The sequence below is a fragment of the Brienomyrus brachyistius genome, chromosome 3 (assembly GCF_023856365.1).
Source record: "Brienomyrus brachyistius isolate T26 chromosome 3, BBRACH_0.4, whole genome shotgun sequence".
Classification (NCBI taxonomy): Eukaryota; Metazoa; Chordata; class Actinopteri; order Osteoglossiformes; family Mormyridae; genus Brienomyrus; species Brienomyrus brachyistius.
The window spans coordinates 19,842,937-19,861,255 of record NC_064535.1 but is presented as its reverse complement, the minus strand read 5'-3'; the positions used below and the strand labels follow the sequence as shown (position 1 = coordinate 19,861,255).

The following is an 18,319-nucleotide window of genomic DNA, read 5'->3' as shown; positions in this document are numbered from 1 at the left end:
GGGGGGGGACCTGCTTAAACAGAGGCTTGTAGTGGACTTGTTGATGAGGGACATCAGCTAGCCAACTACCCCAGTTCACCCAGGGACCAGATGCACTAACATTAATGCAATTTCAAATAGTGTTTTTTTAATGCTTCTCACTTGCCCTGTATTTTACTCTCTAAATCTTTTCCCCCTGCAATGGGAAAGCTTGAATGTAGGTTTTATGTGCCCCACAGCAGCAAAATGAAAACATGTCAGAGTTTGCCCTGAGTTTCCACTCAGCCTCATCCACCCCAAAACTCTCCTGTTACCTGCCCCTCTGATTGGTTCACATGTTCAAAGCAGGACAGCCAATCAGGATAAGTATTCTGATAACACAGTGCCAAGCCAGGCAGAGGGAACACAGAGGGTTTATTTACAGATTGTCTTCTTCTGGTTTCTCTATACTAGGGGCTGGGTGTTATAGTAACGTTAATAATTAGTGTTGGTCCATTAGATAATTGTTATTAGTTTACTAATAACTGAAAAGTATCCAACCATCTTCTAACTGCCTATCCTGCTCAGGGTTGTGGGGAGGGGCTGGTCGGTAGCTAGAGGTCTTTTTCTGATACAGATGTAACTAGTCTCTCAGCAGGTTTTCTGACCTGATCCACATCCCTCCGGTCCCGTTTTAACACAGAGCTTCTCTGTTATACTCGCACATCTCCCTCTACATTAAAACATCAGTTATTGCTTCTGGTTTATTTATTACTGTAGCTAATGTAGCACGATTACCACAACCCACTTTACGCCTGCAGTACGAGCCAAATCGCCATACCCCCTTCCGCCGGCAGGTGGCGCTATCAGTGTGAGGCGTAAGTTGAAGGGCGCGATAGCCTATCTGTGTTGAAATATGTAAATGCCACCGCTTTATATGTGTGGGAGTGAGAGAGAAAGCGGCTGATGCTATTTCTTTGCCGGCCGTCTTGCGGGAGCGGTGGAAATATCGTAGCACTTGGCTGTAATCCTGTGTGCGAGTAATATGTACGGCGATGGAGAAGCGGCCATGTGGGACCGAGTTGGACGTCCACGGCGGGAATGCATGTGCTACTTGGGACCCCCGACTACTCTAATGCCTATGTAAGAATAAAGTTTAAACTCTTTATTTACTGATGTTTGACATTCGTTTGCAATTGATAGGAAGTTAAAGAATTTATTTAGTTATTTCACCTTTGCCCATGGTCAAATGAGCCTTTATTTTTTGCCATTGCAAAAAATAAAGATGAAAAAAAACAATAAGCACATGTATTTTTCTGGGTCGTTTAATATAGAAAGAGATTATTATTTTTGAATGGTAGATCGATGTCTGTGTCCTGCATACTGTAAATGTGCGTTACGTAATGTTATTGCACAAAATCGTGCACATTTGAGCTTATAGCGGTGATTTGTCGTGGCTTACAAACTCAGCATCAGGTGTCTCCAGCGCGTTAGTTCTTTAAAAACTACAGGTACAAATAAAAATGACAGTCCTCGTCTTTCTTAAAAGGACGTGTCACTTTGCTATGTAATTCGACGCAGAAATTGCTCCAGCATATATAAAAAAACTTTGGATACGGGCTGTTCCGCGTTTATTTCCTATGGCACGTACTGAAAGTTATTCAAGTAGCAGTCAAATAGAGATGTGAGGAACATTGGAAGTCAAAAACGTTGAAAATGATTAGAGAGTAAAAGCACTCGATTAATTCACGTTCTCGTGTAGCCAATATAACAGTGGGTTCTAAAATGGATCTCATGCACAGCGCGGTTTACCTACTGGTGAAGAACACGGGAACTACTAGATAGGTGCATTGGATGACGGTCACAAAGGGTTCAAATTAACTGCGTACGCGCAGTATTAAGGAGTGTATATCCATTCATTCGGTATAAACTCAAAGGACGCCTGTCAAAAGCAGAAACGCAAAATAAATTAGATTAAGATGCGACCATGTTTTGTCCTGTTGATCATATACCAGTCGAGCTGTTTGTTCGATGTAACAAACGCTAATGGCGTTGTGTTAATCGACTTAATTAGCTAATTAGTGGACATAACCCACAGGCCGAATTACATATTTACTGCTCATATCGATGATTCTGAAGAATATAGTAACCATGATAATATGCACCTGCATAATCTGCAACTCCGTACTCAGCATATGAGCACTGAGTGTGATTGATGCGTGTCAATCACCACAAAAGAGGGGAGAATAGATTTGTTTTTACGGGGGTGTCGAGCCAGCTACCAGTGCTGGTGGTTTCATCGCTGTCAGCCACAGGCGCTTATCTGTCCATCTCATGGCCAAAGCGTGTTATCCAAGCGCCGTGGGTCATAGCCCCTCCGGCCGCCCGAGCCCGACTCCCCGTGTGATGTCTTTGCAGCGGGATGCGGAAATCGCCGGACGTGAGCCCCAGGCGGCTGTCGGACATCAGCCCCCAACTCCGACAGCTCAAGTACCTGGTTGTGGACGAATCGATCAAAGAGGACCTGAAATCGTCACGGTCAGTCGAGGACATCAACAGCGCGTCCATCGAGGAGCGCATCCTTAGGATCACAGGATACTATGGGTACCAGCCGTGGAATGCAGTTTATAACAGTAAGTATGTCTAGCACAGTCCTGTGTCGATTTTTTAAACTGATCCCAGTAGATATTAGATTTAGGAATTTGACTAAGGCTGTATCTGATTATTCACGCCTTAGCACAGTCTAGGTCTTTTTAGAGGGAGAAAACTGTTTAATATTAATTGAATTTTAATATTGTTTGAGACTATGTTTTATATAGGGTTCTGTAAATTACCCGGCTACCATACACTGTATATAATACAGCCTTAGTCAACAGTATAAGCGCTTTCTGATCCTCTATTTTCGTGTCAAGTAATAGTGATCGCACTGTGGTGTTTCTTGAATATATTATAGATATAGCGAAATATATAAAAATACATAACTGCTCTGAAACACTTGAGTGAGCTTGGTCCTTCCAAATAGTCTGATGAAACGTTTCAGTAGGTGTATACGTGCAGTGCATGGTCTTTGCTCTGTTAGCTGGTAAAGCTACATTGATCGCAGAACAGTTTGCTGCTCCGCCAAGCTCACGTAACCGGCACCGTTAACTTCGTACTAACCACGCATATCGTTCCCATTTCACAACGGCAGCTTTTCCCTCTGATCCGCTTTGCTATGCGGACGAAAAGACTGATGTTTCTGATTGTTTCAGTCGAGGAGTCAGAGCTTGTGTGGTTATCTACATTCATTTCGACTTTAATAACATTACAATATTAGCAATGGTAAATCAACAATTAAACCGAATCACCCTCATGAGGGCAGGTGTGCTTGGAGTCTAAAACTGATGCTTATCCCTTCTGTCTCTTTGCTGAACATATATCCCAGTTTTTTTACTGTGCTCTTTGCCTTTTGTAGCATCCCATTTACTGTGCTAATATCATCTATAAATCTGCCTACACGCTGAGGGCGTTTAGCTCATGAAAATGATTCATGTGAGGCTTGCTTATAGTACTGTAGCCACAGACCTTAAGGCTTGAAGATTCATACTATATCAGCCCTCAACTGGCTGTGTGTGTGTGTGTCTGTGTTTGTCTGTGTGTGTCTGTTTGTGGTGCTTGTTAGTTCTCCCCATCTTTTTGCGGATTTTCCGAAAACACAAATTTAAGTGAACTGGTATTTCTAAATTGCTTTGCATACCCTGTGCTGCCTGGGTTTGGCTCCCGGCTCTCCATAATCCTTTGGTGGGTAAGTGATTTAGGATGAGTAATCTGTATTAGGCACCTTAATGAAGGAAAAGCAGCGGGAATGGAAATCTGTTTGACCATCACGGCTTTACCAGATTAACCGGTTGTTTGTTCGATTCGGGGGGGGGTTAGGGTCAGGGGCTGTGAGGCTGGACGCTGTAACAAAATTTCTTCACTTTCCATGATGGATCTAGAGTGGGGTGGCATGGACAAACTGGAACATTCTTGCCTCCTTCACATATAGATTTACATATAGCCCGAGTAAACCCTGAGCTGGGTTGTGCCCAGTCCTCTGCCCCTGCTCTTCAGTTACTCTACATGGGTATTTTGCATGACACACACAGTTGCAGACACACCTGACCTTTCCAACTGTCAGACGCTGAGTCCTGGATTTGCTCCTGGTCTCTTCAGAAAGACAGCCTTTAATCGTGCCACAGCAGGCACTGGAAGATGATCTATACGGATTCCCACTGTGTGAAATAGTTCTGCGGTGATGGGGTCAGGGGGATTTTTAAAATGTGAGGGAAGCCCTTTAATGCCGTTTTAGGGATTCCTCATCTCAGCTTTTGTTATCGTTTTGATACCCAAAGATGATCTTTATGCAGGAACTAATCTAGAATTTAACTTATTCTTAAATATGTTCGGAGTCCGTAAGTCTCTGCCAGGGGCTTCTGACACTGTGCCAGTGTTTATTACACTTGTGAGAACAAATCTCGGCACATCGCTTAGTTGTGTCACCTACTGGTCTCCTAGACTTCAGCCAGAACCGCGCTACCTCATCAAGCCGACAGGCCACAATCCTCAATGTGACTGATATTAACCAGAACGAACAGGAACTGAACTAAAATGCACAGCCTAAATATTTCACTTTTAAGTAACGGTGAATAATGAAGTGATTTGTAATCGCGTCCTTCTACTTCTGTACTCCTGTTGTCTTTGGAGCTCAATGGACTTTTGCTTTCAAATCTTTTGCTCAACATTGAAGTCACAAACGGCCCCCCTGTGGTTGATCGACATCCCCCGATTCAGAACATGTGGCAGGAGGGAGGTGTTTGGTGTTCATTGAATAAAGAGGAATAATGGGTTGAACATACTGCCCAGTTATCTTCAACCATAGAGTAACAGAGACAAATATGAGCCTGTATGAATATGAAATTAAACAACACTCAACAGTGTATACCAATAAATGAATAACAGAAAATAACACTACAGACACAGTGTAAATACGTGGCTTACAAAATGTTTTTTCTTGTGAGTAAGCTGAATGAGACACAGGCAGAACACGCAATGGAGAATAGACTGCATGTTATGAATCGAGGGTTGGATGGACAAACAGGCAGGAAGGAAGTAGGGAAGGATCAGGGAGGCAGGCAAAATATGGGGAAATCCGGGGATTTATTGAACGGGAGACAGCTACAAACATCACATAACGTCCACTAATATCAATGACGGATACCCAAGTGAGGACATGGACTGATATAGGCAAGACAGGGCGAAATAACAGGGAACAGCTGGGCACAATCGGGGAAGCACACGTGGATGATGAGGGGGCGTAGCACACACAGGTCATGACACTGCAAGGATTGGCAGTCAGTACGTCTCTATGCTGATTCTTGTACATTTTACCTCTATCATGGAAATCACAGGGTCTTTTGGCAGCCGCCTGGAATTCACAAAATTTGCGCATGTGTGATGAGGTGGTGTTATGGCATAGGGAGATTAATATGCATTTATTGGTGCATTATGTTTTGTTTTGGGAAATCTGGAAACAATTGTAGAACCCCAAAATGTTAATTTCGATCTTTAGTAAATTATTTCTTATACTCTTTTAGTTTTGCTTTAATCTCACCCCTGTTTACATTGAGTTAATGCAGGTCTGTCTTGGTCCCGTTTGATTCTACAAAGAAATCTGTCACGAACGGCGCCGGTCCGGCCCACGGCTGGACTGGCCGCCTGACACTCTGGGCTGATGGGTTTTTGGGTCAACAAGAATTATTCTTGGGAACCTCAAAGTCCAGGGACTTTATTCTCAGTCCAGCCATGATTCCACCCCATGTGGCAACCTAAGCCAGCGCCGCCGGCTGGCAAGTCATCGCCGCCTCGGAAGCTGGTGGTCCACATGGCCTAGGTGTACTGTGCCAGCTTTACAGAGAGCGCGAGGGCTTCTAGGGGTGCCCACTTAGCCAGCTGATTTCACAGTGACAGCAAGGCGGTCATTGTCCGAGATGAAGCCAAACAGACTGGGTAAAGTCGGTGCCCCCTCAGAAGTTGGTGCCAGGAGTGGAGGAGGTGGGGGCCCATTACGGCAAGATTTTCTAAGGGGGGGCCACCCCACCCCCTTCTGCGCTGCACATTTTACAGAGTGCCACTTTTAATTACAAACGATAACGCAAAAATTGCAACAATTTACCAAGGAGCCCCTCTCCCAGGGTCGGCAATTTTTACCAGGCGCCCCTCTCCCCCCGCCCGCCCACTCTGCCACTGGTTGGCACCCTAATCGAGCGCCACCACTGGTGCCCCCTGTCGGAGGCAAAGTAAAATTGACTTGCAAGTTGACACGCCCCCCAGAAGTTGGCGCCCTAGGCGGCCTATATAATTATAAGTCCTGCTCATCAGCCACCAGATCCACACCATTTTACCCCCCATTCTCACAGCAAATTATAGACAGTCAAGCACAGTCATGAAAGGAAAGTGCTTTAAAATCCCTTTTAATCGTTGATAACATTGTTCTAACAAAATACAGAGAAGCATAATAGTTGACCATACAAGTTACTTAGATGCACCTGCAGCAGTATTGATTTGAAATGGTAGGAGCACAATGAATTGTGCTTGTGTGTTTGTGGTTATTATAGCATATTTTCTAATTTACTCAAGAGTCTTTTAATAGGGTTTGCTTTAGTGGTTCAGTTGTTCAGACTGATTGATCTTGATCTTATTCATTTATGATTAATTAAACATAAAAGCTTTCTGCTTTGTTTGGCACTGAACAGTGATTTTGAAGGCATGGTTTGCTAATGAAGTTTCAGATCTTAACGACTGGAGATAGGGGCCAATTAAGGCGATAAGGGGGGTGGGCTTGCAAGAGCAAACTTCCAGCAGGAGCGGGGGGGCATCCGGACGGCTACGTGGAACGCCAGTCTGACGAGCAGATGCACCGGGGGGTTATTCTGTCCTGCCAACTCAAACAGGTGCATTTTTAATCTGGGGACAGTTTTTTGCCTTAAATGTTTTCATTCCAATTTATTTTTCCGATGAGTCAATGTGACCATGCGTCGGTGGGTCATCTGTGCTTTTCTGTTCCCGTTTGTCTTTTTAAATGTAAAATGTGATTTGCGGCATTCAAAAGAAGTCTTTTCTGCTAAATACATGAAAGTATGTTTTTCCTTTTGACACAGGAAAGGGATTTTGTTGCATAGGCCGTATAAATTCATAAATGAATTTTCCGGGAGGAAATAAAGATCACATGATATGCTTCTCTCCTGAATCCCATATCGGCATTTCAGATGCTGCTGTCGATACCTGGCAGCTAGCCTGGCTGTATATTAAAACTCTTTCTTTGTTTCTTTAGCACAGTTCAATGTATGCGTTCCCCATTTCTGTGTCTGAATCACTGTGAAGATGCACCCCAGGGAGAAACACAAGATAGTGTTGATCATTTGTAAGTTGTGACCATTCAGTTGTGTTGGGGGAGAATTGCTTCGGGTCTGAAATGCTTTTGCGTTTGTAGTTAATGATGAAGATAACAAGGATTTTACATAATGATGTTCTGTACTGTTTTAATGGCTTTTCGTTCACCGAGGCAATTTGCATCAGTCCCATAAAATGTTCTTTTTTCAAATAGCCGAAGACAGGAGATTGTTAATAGTTGTTGATAATATGGAATGATTTTTATTGGAGCTGCATTAAAGGTGCCCCATCCTCAGTAGAAAAAGCCGCAGAGCCTCTACCCCACTGGCATTTGGGTTTGTAAGGTGATACAGTTGAAAGCTTTGACTGGTCATACAGACATGCCTGAACCTCTCAAACCCTCCGATTCAGCTAACACAGAAAAAATACACCTAACTGTACAGACACGCGAAATACAAAATTATTCAAATATAAAACTTAGTTTGCTTATTGTGCTTGTAGCGTATCTGTCAAGGATGTCCAAAGCAAACACATCCATAAATACGTTTTTTTTTTCATACTCACAGGGTCTGTTGTCAGGATTAGTCCATGTCCTGCCACATTCTTTCCTTCGTTTCCCCCAGATTCCTGCTCTCTCCAGGTTCACCAGCACATGTTGCTGGTCTTTCCTAGTGTTTTAGTGTAGTTCCTGTCCTTGTATTCTCCAAGTGTCTAAGCCCTGTGTTGTTGTTCGCTGTTTGACCAGCCGGTGGTGCTGCTCATACTGTTCTGCTCCTTGTGTTCGCTTAGGTTTGTCCCCAGTCACAATCCCTACAGTTTTTCCTGGTCCCTCTATCCATCCATTTACTGTGACCGCTTGTTCTATTCAGGGTCGTGGGGGATCCGGATCTTATCCGAGAGGCTAGGGGAACAACCCAGGAAGGGGCGCCAACCCATCACAGGGCGCACTCACACACCATTCATTCACCCAAGCGCACCTACGGACAATTTGGCAACTCCAGTCGGCCTCGGCATGTCTTTGGACTGTGGGGGGGGAACCGGAGGAAACAGCAGAGAGAGAACATGCAAACTCCACACACGGAACCCAGGAACTCAGTCAGCTGCGTCGTCTCTCTCTAAAATCTCTCTGACGCCTCTGTAAAGCTGACGTGAGGAGCTGGGTAGGGGAGCTGTTTTCAGCCTCATGGTAGCAGAAGGGGTTCGACACACCTACAGATACACAAACGAAGGATAATATCCTGTAATAAATTGAGTTATTATAAGAGGAAAAGCACATTGATGTTTTATTGATCTCTCTAGATTGTGTCTCTACCAAGTGGATCATATAAACAGTGGTTACAAAAGACTAAAACCTTTCAAGGTTTCACTGCAGAATTACATGTTAGTTCCTCAGATTTTGGATGAGCTTATTCTGGTCTCCTGTGCAGTGTTTTTGACCAGTCTAGACCATACATTGATTAAGAAACACTATCCTTGTTGAACTCCGGAGATTTTTCTTTATCTATACTGTGGATGTTTTGAGTCCTCTCCTCAATTCATATTTATTTATGAAGTATTAATGAGAGAAGCGGGAAGATGTTTCATCTTTAATGTTACTCTTTGGCACGATTCATACTCTACAATACTCATTCTGGATGTTGACGAAGATGATTTACACTGGCACTGAGAGAAAATAGTATCTATATAAATCTACCAGAAAAATTGTTGTATATATTTAATTATTCATCCATGGATTGTGACATATTCTTTGAAATAGATGTCGAGCATTTAAATTCATTACTTTTAAAGAGAAATCTGACATTTTCCATTATAATTAGTTGTTTCTGTTGGAATGCATGTAAATTAATCCTGAAGCCTTGGTTAAAAGCCAACAATCCTCTCCAGTGCCCAGCATTTGTGATTGGTCCGCTTACCCGTCCTCCCACAGCTTATCACAGAAGAGTAGGTGTGTGCGAGAATGAAAGGCTGACAGTCAGTGCTAAGGAAAAGAGACAAAGAGGCCTAACAATGAGCACGAGGACTTCAAACAAACAGCTCCATTATGTGGGGAAATTAACCGTGTAGACAGCTGAAAATGCAACATTACTGCTAATTACTTGCATGTATGAAATTTTTACAAAAGCCATGGTGGCGTACAGGTAAGGCAGGCGTGGCTTACAGATGGACTACTGCAGTGTCTGAGCACCTACTACTCAAGGAGACCAGAAGGGGGCGCACTGCCACCGAGCAGCCTTTCATTGTCACAGACGAAATGGCATTAATGTGACGTCCTCGGCACGAGAGCGAGTCCAGTGGGGGTCCTGCATCCAAAGAGTAAAAGCAGGACAGGACAGGAGGGCCCCCTCCGTGGGGCTGGAAAAAAGAAGAGTTTTAGCACTGAATTGAGTCCTCAGCCTCCTTTAAATCCCCTACAGAAACCAGGCGGTACACAGCAGCGGAGAATGTCCTTAATGTGCAGGGACCTTGGGGCTTGAGCGAGGCAGGCTGCTGTCCGGGGTGCTGAACACACTGGGTTGATGATGCGGACTGCAGCTTATAGTAGATGTTAGGATTGTTGCCAGTAATCCAAAGAGCGGTGGGGGGTATGCAAGCAATGGTTCCTTTTTAACTGATGCCGGATAGATGCCATACTGTCGGTCAGTGGTAAAGTTTAGTTGTCATCTGGTATAATATTGGTTGTGTTTTTGTTAATAGTAATTGATTGTTTAGCTAAATATTAATCAAGACCGTACACTGTATATAACTTCCCTTGATTCAGATTATGCTTGTATGTTTTTGATGTAGCAGGTAAGAGGTTGAGGGAATTGCAATGTTCCCAACCTCTTAAAACCCAGAAACAGTCCTGTAGGTTTCTGGACTTGTGGTTGTATTAGTTCTGTTATTCTTGCAGAGATCTGAGCAGCAGGTGACACAGTCCCACAACCTGGATTTGCCAGATCACAACCCAGCAGGCACCCTACTCTGTTACCTCGAAGCTTCACAATATCCAGCTGGAGAAAAATTCAAAGTCAGTTTCATTAAAAAGCTTCAGTTAAGCAGTAAGAGCGTTTGTGGTGATTTTGTTTTTCAGGTACCTGGTAAGATTTCGGAAAAAAGATCATTGGTGTCGTGATGCTGTAGGCAGTTATTTACTCACAGAGACGAGGTGGTTGATCTCCATCCCCGATGAACCTTATGGACGATGCAGAAAAAGACGGTGGAGGCAGAGTCACTGTGGGAAAATCTGGAAGGTAAAGCCCTGGAGTTAGTGGAGAAGGATTCATAAGACAACAGATACTCAGGTCCTGCAGCCATGATCTACTCCTTCCTCCGCCCACGTCGGCTGCGACGTGATCCATCGACCGGTCTCCCACTATCTGCCCTGCTCAGCTCCCACGCTGAAATCAGGTCACCTCCTTCTCCGTCATGTCAGCCACCTTCATAGCCCCCTAGTTACCTGTCTCTACTGTACCTCCTCATCCGATACTTCAGCTGGACCTGCTCAGGGTCTCACGTTACACTACTTATCATCTCTGTTTCTTACAGTCATCGCTACGAGTTACTGTATATTTAGCTAAATGAGGAATGGAGCGAACCAGTTGAGGAAACGACCACGGCACAGAGAAAGGGAAGGAGAGGTCTTGGTTCCACTCCACCAGCTATGGAAATCTCGTGCTCAGACTGGTTCAGATTGTTCTGTTGGATGGGCATGTGGCTATGATGGATGAGGGAGGAAAGTAGCAAACATGCGTCTGTTCTTTATATTTCATTTTAAGGACCTTGAATTCTCTGCTCACATGCCCTGTGTGGGCACACGCGCGCACACAGACACACACACACGCACACACTCACACCTCCTGCATAGGCTGCAGCTTAGAGAGAGTTTGATGGCTTGAGGGGGAGTCGCTGGAGAAAGGTCAGGATCCTCTCCATGAAGCTGACAAAGAGGGGAGATCTGTTAGATATGGGAGCGTGACTCGGGGAGAGAATGAGGAGATGGGAGAAGAAATGAAACCATACATTTTAGTGATTTTTTTTTCCTTTAAGAGACCATTCTCCAAATGGATGATGTCTCTGGGAAACTATACTCTCTTCTCCAATAATTGATCTGAGAATCTGCATGTTTCCTGAATCACTGTTTTGTTAAGAGACACTATTTGAAATGGTCTGCAAAATGCAGAGGTTTTTGGCAGGCAAACGAAACCGTGAACAGATGAAATTGTGCTGAATATGTAATACCCACAGCCACGATGGTAGTCTATCACAGTCTTAAAATAAATATAAGTTATATCTTCTTTTAGGATATTTGAGATTTACTGTAGTGTTCAAAGTTTTATTCTACATAGAAAAAAATTGAATAATTTATAATTAAGATTTTACATATTAAGAAAAGAAATACATTTTTGCTATAACCCTATACCAGGATACTCGCCTAATTGGTAACCATTCTATGGCAATATCCTATAACCAGATGGATGGATGAATGGATGGATGGATGGATGGATTTTTTCATTCTAGCACATTATCAAGTTGTAAGTTGACATGAATGTGGGCTCCAAGTTAGTGGAGATGAACAGACCTATGAACAGACCTTAACAGAAAATAGAGAAATCGAGTGGTCTTGGGGAGATGTCTTGCATTATGTTTTGTCTTGCTGTGCTGCTTCTGGGAATAAAACAAACTTCCCACCATGTTCCCTGTGAATCCTGTCAAAGCCAGAACCTTTTGATTTCCCCAGAGAGCCGGTCAGGGACAGGTAAGGGTTCTAGTGGCTACACTGTTTGTTTGATAGACAGAACCTGTGCTCTAGACACAATAAAGCTGTAAACAGATCCATCTGTCAGATTATATGTCTTGGCGTCTAGTTGAATTTGATTTTCTAAGCCTCATTTTCCGTGGGGTGAATGATGTCAAGCTTTGGTTTAGCAAAGTAACAGATAATGATGCCGGAGATGGAGGGAGCTGTGAGCAGCCGGTGACCATCTTAAGTGGAAGCTCATGGTTAAACACGTATGTTGTACAGCGGGAAGTGTTCTCTCCAGTGCACCATTGGGACTGCCCCCATGGCTTGTGGGATGGCGGGTGCTGGTTGCCTGGGAAACTAGAGCAGCGCAGTAGAGCACAGCTACCCGCTAAGCGCTCTGGAGTGCATGAGCAGTTTTGAGAAATTAAGGGAAATTCACACAACGGCTTGCTATTGGGATTCTGAGTCATATGGCCACCCAACTCCGGCCCCTTGTGGGGTGTCGTTCCCCCCATTAATTGTTTGTAAGATAATCTACATAATCAGGAATTTAATTATTATACAAAACTGTTGTCTCTTTCCCATTCACACACATTTACATAGAATTAACAAAGATATATGAAGAATAATTCATATGGCAGATTAATGTTGTGCTTTAGTAATATAATCTAATTTCATTTTGTTTGTTCAGTTTTTCCACTCAAACATTCTGCATTCTTGATCACCTTTGACCATCTGTTATGGATTTTATGCAAAGCCATGGAATTAGCTCTGACTAATGGAATTAGCTCCCCCCCCCCCCCCAAGGGCCGTGTTATTTGCTGGTTCTAACATACCATAACTATGTGGAGCATGGAGGTGAGACTTCCTTCGTGAATAATAAATGATCAAACTTGAGGTGGGTGGAATGACATCACCACATGGTCCTTGGGGTCACAGGTGTGGTACAGTTTACTTCTCATATTAAGTAGCCCACCTCAAGATTAAATCAGTTCAACATCTGGAGAGCATCAAGGTTTATTTTTGACCCTCACGTACGTTCCGGGTGTCTAAAGTCCTGTTGAATGGCTGAATCGGTGGGCCAATCAGAGTTGAGTTTTACTGATTTGAATGAGAAGCTTAATTGCTCACTCTTTTAGATGACAATCAGCCGCTGATTGAGTAATACTCCACAGAGCTATGCCCCTACGGGTGAAGATGTGTTAGATCTTTGGAGAAAATAAAGACAACAGAGTGATATAAAGTAGGAAGTCAAGTAGACAGAAGTGGACAGGGAGTTGGGGGTGAAGGGTAGGTTTTGTGGAGGTAGGAAAGGTACTATGGAAGTACATTGGACAGTGGAGGAGAATAGAATGACTTGAGAGAAGTAGGGAGGAATTAGGAAGAGAGATTTGGGGAACGGAGGAGGTGGGGGTGAAAGGGAGAAGCAGCGAAGGAGGCAGGAACAACAGCAAGCAGGAAATGGGGGAGTAGGCTGGACCTGGGCGGAGCAGCTGTGATGGGGACGACAGTGAGGGGCGGCCAAACAGGAAGTGGGCAGCAAGAAGTGTCTCCAGTCCTGTGTCAGCATTAGTCAGGGCCGTGGCTTAACATGGGAGCCGCAGGAGCGGAGCAGAGCGGAGCAGCACAGGTCAGGGAGCATTACAATTAGGAGCACAGGGGAGAGTTATGCAGTAGGACAGCCATTGAGGAGATCTGTCAAGGGGTTGGGTGCTCCTTTATTGGCAGGCTAACACTTAGCACTTTATTACAGATTTGTTCATATATATACAAAACATTTTTTGGCATTTACAGAAACAAAATGTTCTAGTGACAAAATGTTAACTGTGACAGTGTCCCTCTTAACCAGTAGAGCAAGGGAAGATCACATCTGACTGTGGGCCCTCCATCTGTCAGTTTTTAGAGAGAGAGAGAGAGAGAGAGAGAGAGGATTGAAGGAGCAGGAGAAAGTGAAAACAGCTCATCTAAGAATTCTTTGATTTCTGTGGTATTAATACCAAAAATCCTTTAATGGGTTCTATAGTACTGGAACCAGTTTCTACATTTTAAGCTGCTTTGTACTGGTGCCACTGATGGCTGTCAACACTGATTCATAGCAGCAGCAGGTGAAAAATGACTGTTCTGGAGTCTTATTCATTCCTGACTAAGTGAGTGTACGTCAGAGCATGTGGCTTTGCGGATGAAAGCCACTGAGGAGGGAAGTCGGATGCTGGATCCTCCACAAGTCGAGCTCTGAGCTCAAAGACACTGGCAGCCAAGCTTCTCTACTTTTCCCACCAGTGATATTAGAAAAGGTCATGCTAGCAGTCCTATTTTCTTAGCTGTCCTTTGTCGGTGGCAGGGGACGAGGGGAGCTCGGGAGTCTCTGTACTGGAGCATTTTCTGGTTCCCCCATTATGGACTGGCCCTGTCTAATACCTTCCCTTTGAAATCCTCACAAAAGGCCTCTAAGGGCCGAGGATTAAAGGCAGGCTCGCTTGTTCAGAAGAGATGAAGGTCTGTGCCTTGAAAACGGTCTCTTATGATGCTGCCAAAGTCTCTGCTTGGGAGGAAGAATTTTAAATATTTAGAGAGCAGCCCCTCGCATTGTTTACCGCATAAGTTCATTTAGGAATCTATTCTCCTACCAGGCACTTAAGCAAAGCGATGCGACTCTATGTGACCATACAGGATATTGTATTTTTTGGAAAGCTGAACATGTAACGAAATGAAGTGTTTGACATTACACACACTCCTTACTTAATGACCTACCTGACTAATGACCAGCTGGACTTACGACTAGCTTTCTGACCAGTCGATATTGATTATCTGTATTTACAATATGCAAACCTAAGTAATGTAGCTCAGTGGTGGAACAAATGTACAATAGGCCCTGGGGCAAACATGGACCATGCCCCCCCCCTTTCCAAATTTACACCTAGCACCTGCCTATGCCAGTTGCAGCAGCTGTAGATGATGAAATTTAAGTAGCCTCCAAATATCATACCCATCATGCACTGCAGTAGTTAGAAAATTCCACAAACATGCTATTTTTGTTAGACACGCCTCGACAACAGAGTTTGAGTACAAAACATTACTATTACATTTCAAAATAGTTTTTTTTTTTGTGACCAAATTTTTATTCGAGGTTTTTTAACAAAGAAGGAACAGAATAGAACACTCTCCACCCCCCCCACCCCACCCCCCAATACACCCTGACACAGCACCTCAAAGGAAAAGAAACAAAAGACCAACAAAAGTCACCGACACCCCAGCCCCGGAGAGCGCAGCTACAAATTTCAAAGTTGTTCGAAGTATTTTTATATTATGAATCCCAACATAAGATTGTATACGTAAAAAATTAAAAATAACATGTCACAAATCTTTGTAATATGCATGGCATCAGCACCTTAACTCTTACAAATGTTTTGCATGCATACACATGAGATTTGCAGTTGGACGGGGGTCCTCGATGGCACATACCTGTCCACACCTGATGTAGCTTATATGACAGCTGATTGCCTCTATTCTGTTTACTAGAGTATACGGTACATTACTATATAAACATTTATAAATATACTAAAAGTGTTATTAATGCTGCAAAGGTGACATTAAAACAATATCTAAAGATGGTTGACATAAACCCACTACCAGTCCAGTATGCTTGAAATATCGGTAGGGGCAGCTCCTCGCTTATCGACCAATTCGCTTAACGAACTAGTCGCAGGAACGGAACTTGGACATTAAGTGAGGCGAGTATACGTCTAGAAATTATGTAGGTATTATATAACACAATAGTACATTACAATATATAAGTATAGACCTATACAAATATATTGTCATTAGGCAGGATTCAAGTGGCATCTGCCTTGTGAACACGTTTAGTTAGCGAATCATTTGTGTTAAATGACTGGTCGATGAATACAGGCCTCCTGAGCATGTAGGGAAAAATACAATTCAATGCGCTTAATAAGGCTCATTTACATGTGACATACCCACGTTTTGCTGTTCTTCTGCCCAAAGTTCATGTCTGGTTTGTGAGTAAGCCACAGACTTGCTGACGGGAGAGTATGCATAAATCAAAAAGACTCACAGCTACTTGGGTTTTTAACTTAAGCATAAGGGAGAATCAACCGCTTAGTCTTTATCTTTACCTTTTAGATCAATGACCTGAAATAATTTCTGGAGGTTGGTTTGACGTTGGGGGGGGGGGGGGGGGGGGGCTCGGTGTCCCCGTGGCTGGCAGCGTTCACACAATTGCATGTTTTTTAGGCTCGATTCCCAGCCTGGTTCTGTGTGTGTGGAGTTAGCGCCCTCTCCCTGAGTTAGTCTCCTGCCGGTGCCCTGTGCTTTCTGGCTCATTGTGACCCGGTTAAGGAAATGGATGGATGGGTTCACTGCTTCAATTCAGTGTCCAAACTGGGCTGTACCATTACGGATCAGCAGATTTCCTCTGGCTGAACTCCAAACAACACTCCACACTAAACCAAGGTGGGCTTCCTGGCCTCTCGCCCTTACTAAGAACTCCAAGATGTTCCCTCCCCACCCTGATTTAATTGGCCGGGACACCAGATCAAACCGTGCCACCGCGGAGCAAGAGGAAAGTCAGCCACCGTCTCGTACCATCAGAGTACCACTGGGGCAGGGAGACAATTAGCCCGCCCTTCTGGAAAGAGGAAGTGACACGTTTTGTAGCTGGAAGATGGGTCAGCATCCTCCTTTGTTGTCCAGAACTGCACAACAGATGATCAGTTATCCCTGGGCTTTCAAGGCACACTGCTGGTTAATTATGGACAAACCAATGGCTAGATTTGGATGCCGGCGTCGCATGTCGCTAATTGGTTTAACAAATGCACCTCTTTCCAATAGTTCCTGTTCACATTTCAAACCATTACCCGTTATCAGGCCACGACGTTCTGGTCTGGCTCAGTAGCACGTCCTGCGGCAGGTTGTTTGGAGGTGGAAGATGGAGCCTCCTGTTCTCGCCTAACTCGGTCTCCCGGGGTGCGCCAAGCACACGTGTGCGAGAGCAGAAAGCGTGGTGCACAGTGCATTAACGTTTGGTGCGTTAGAGTGACAGACGTGGCTGTTCGTGCTGAGGGTTGAGCCTCACTCCCCTTTTTTTTGGCCATGGGTATTGGTTGTTGTGAAGCAGGGCTTTTTGTCTCGACAGGCGCCCTCTAATGACAGCTCAGGTGCATCTGGGTGGGCGACACGCGGATGCTGGGAATGTTAATTGTGATGATTCACAGGTCGCAGGGCCTTTGTTTCCCCTTTTGCTCCATAGACACACTGATTAACGGATTCACAACAGTAAAGAGTCACGACTCTGACATTCGGATAAATATGCATCCTTTCAATTTATCATAAAACAAGGGGAAAAATAACATTCAAACCATCTAATTATAGTTTATGATGACAGTAATTAGGTCTACACATTTTTCTGTAATGAAACCCTTACACCTACTTTCTGGTCAAACCATTAAATGAAGCCAAAGGGGAACTGCTTTCACGGGGTTTTGGTGTTACAAAGTGGGTGGTCAGCGCCATCTGCAGGCAAGGAAATGTAAAGAAGGGGAATGGGTGCCGTCTGGGATTGGTGGATTTAGATTTGCATAATTGGTAGATGCCTCTGTCCAATGAAACATACAAGCGAGGGAAGCCTGGCATCAGGAAGCAGGGTGACCCGGCATCCAGCATCTCTGGAGCTGCTTAGAGTAATACAACGGTACAGTGATGTTAATAAAAGCAAACTCGGAGGCTGCACTTGCTTAGATGATCCTTTATTTTGTTTTAGTATCTCATGCCGTACTCATCTAACATCGTCTTGTTCTCTAAAGGTTTCTTAAAACCTTGACACAGAGCAGAAAAGTGTGTGTGCGTGGAATCACCAAGAATTGCGACATAGTCTGTCGTACTATTGGCTGTGGCAGTATGCAGGCAAATGTTTGGTATATGTACTTCCTATTTCTACCAGCAGGGTTCAGCATGGCACCAAAAAACATGTCAAGAGGCTTACATTTATGCTGCAGTCTAGCCTGCTGTTTTCATTTGGGAGGGGTGGGGTAGTGTTCCCACTTAAGATTAAAAGAGGTCAAATTCCCCACATTAAATGCCTAAATCTTAAGGTAGTAATAAAAATAAAGGGAAACGAGAGAGGAAAACAGAGATTAGAGGAACTTTGTGATTTGTTGGTTTTATATTAGTAGTAAATCAAGTTAGAATTATGCAATCATCATGCAATTGCAT

The 18,319-nt window shown here is 44.0% G+C and overlaps 1 protein-coding gene across 2 annotated transcripts in view; it reads left to right on the top strand.

Moving 5' to 3' along the window:
* The first annotated feature begins 931 nt into the window (after positions 1-931).
* slc35f3b (solute carrier family 35 member F3b) overlaps positions 932-18,319 on the top strand; it is a 56,589-nt gene continuing 39,201 nt past the window's right edge. For both annotated transcript variants that reach the window (XM_049009520.1, XM_049009522.1), the window contains exons 1-2: positions 932-1,101; positions 2,377-2,591. In XM_049009520.1, the coding sequence (XP_048865477.1) occupies positions 1,004-1,101; positions 2,377-2,591 (313 nt within the window). In that variant the 5' untranslated portion in view covers positions 932-1,003. The remainder of the gene's footprint in view (positions 1,102-2,376; positions 2,592-18,319) is intronic.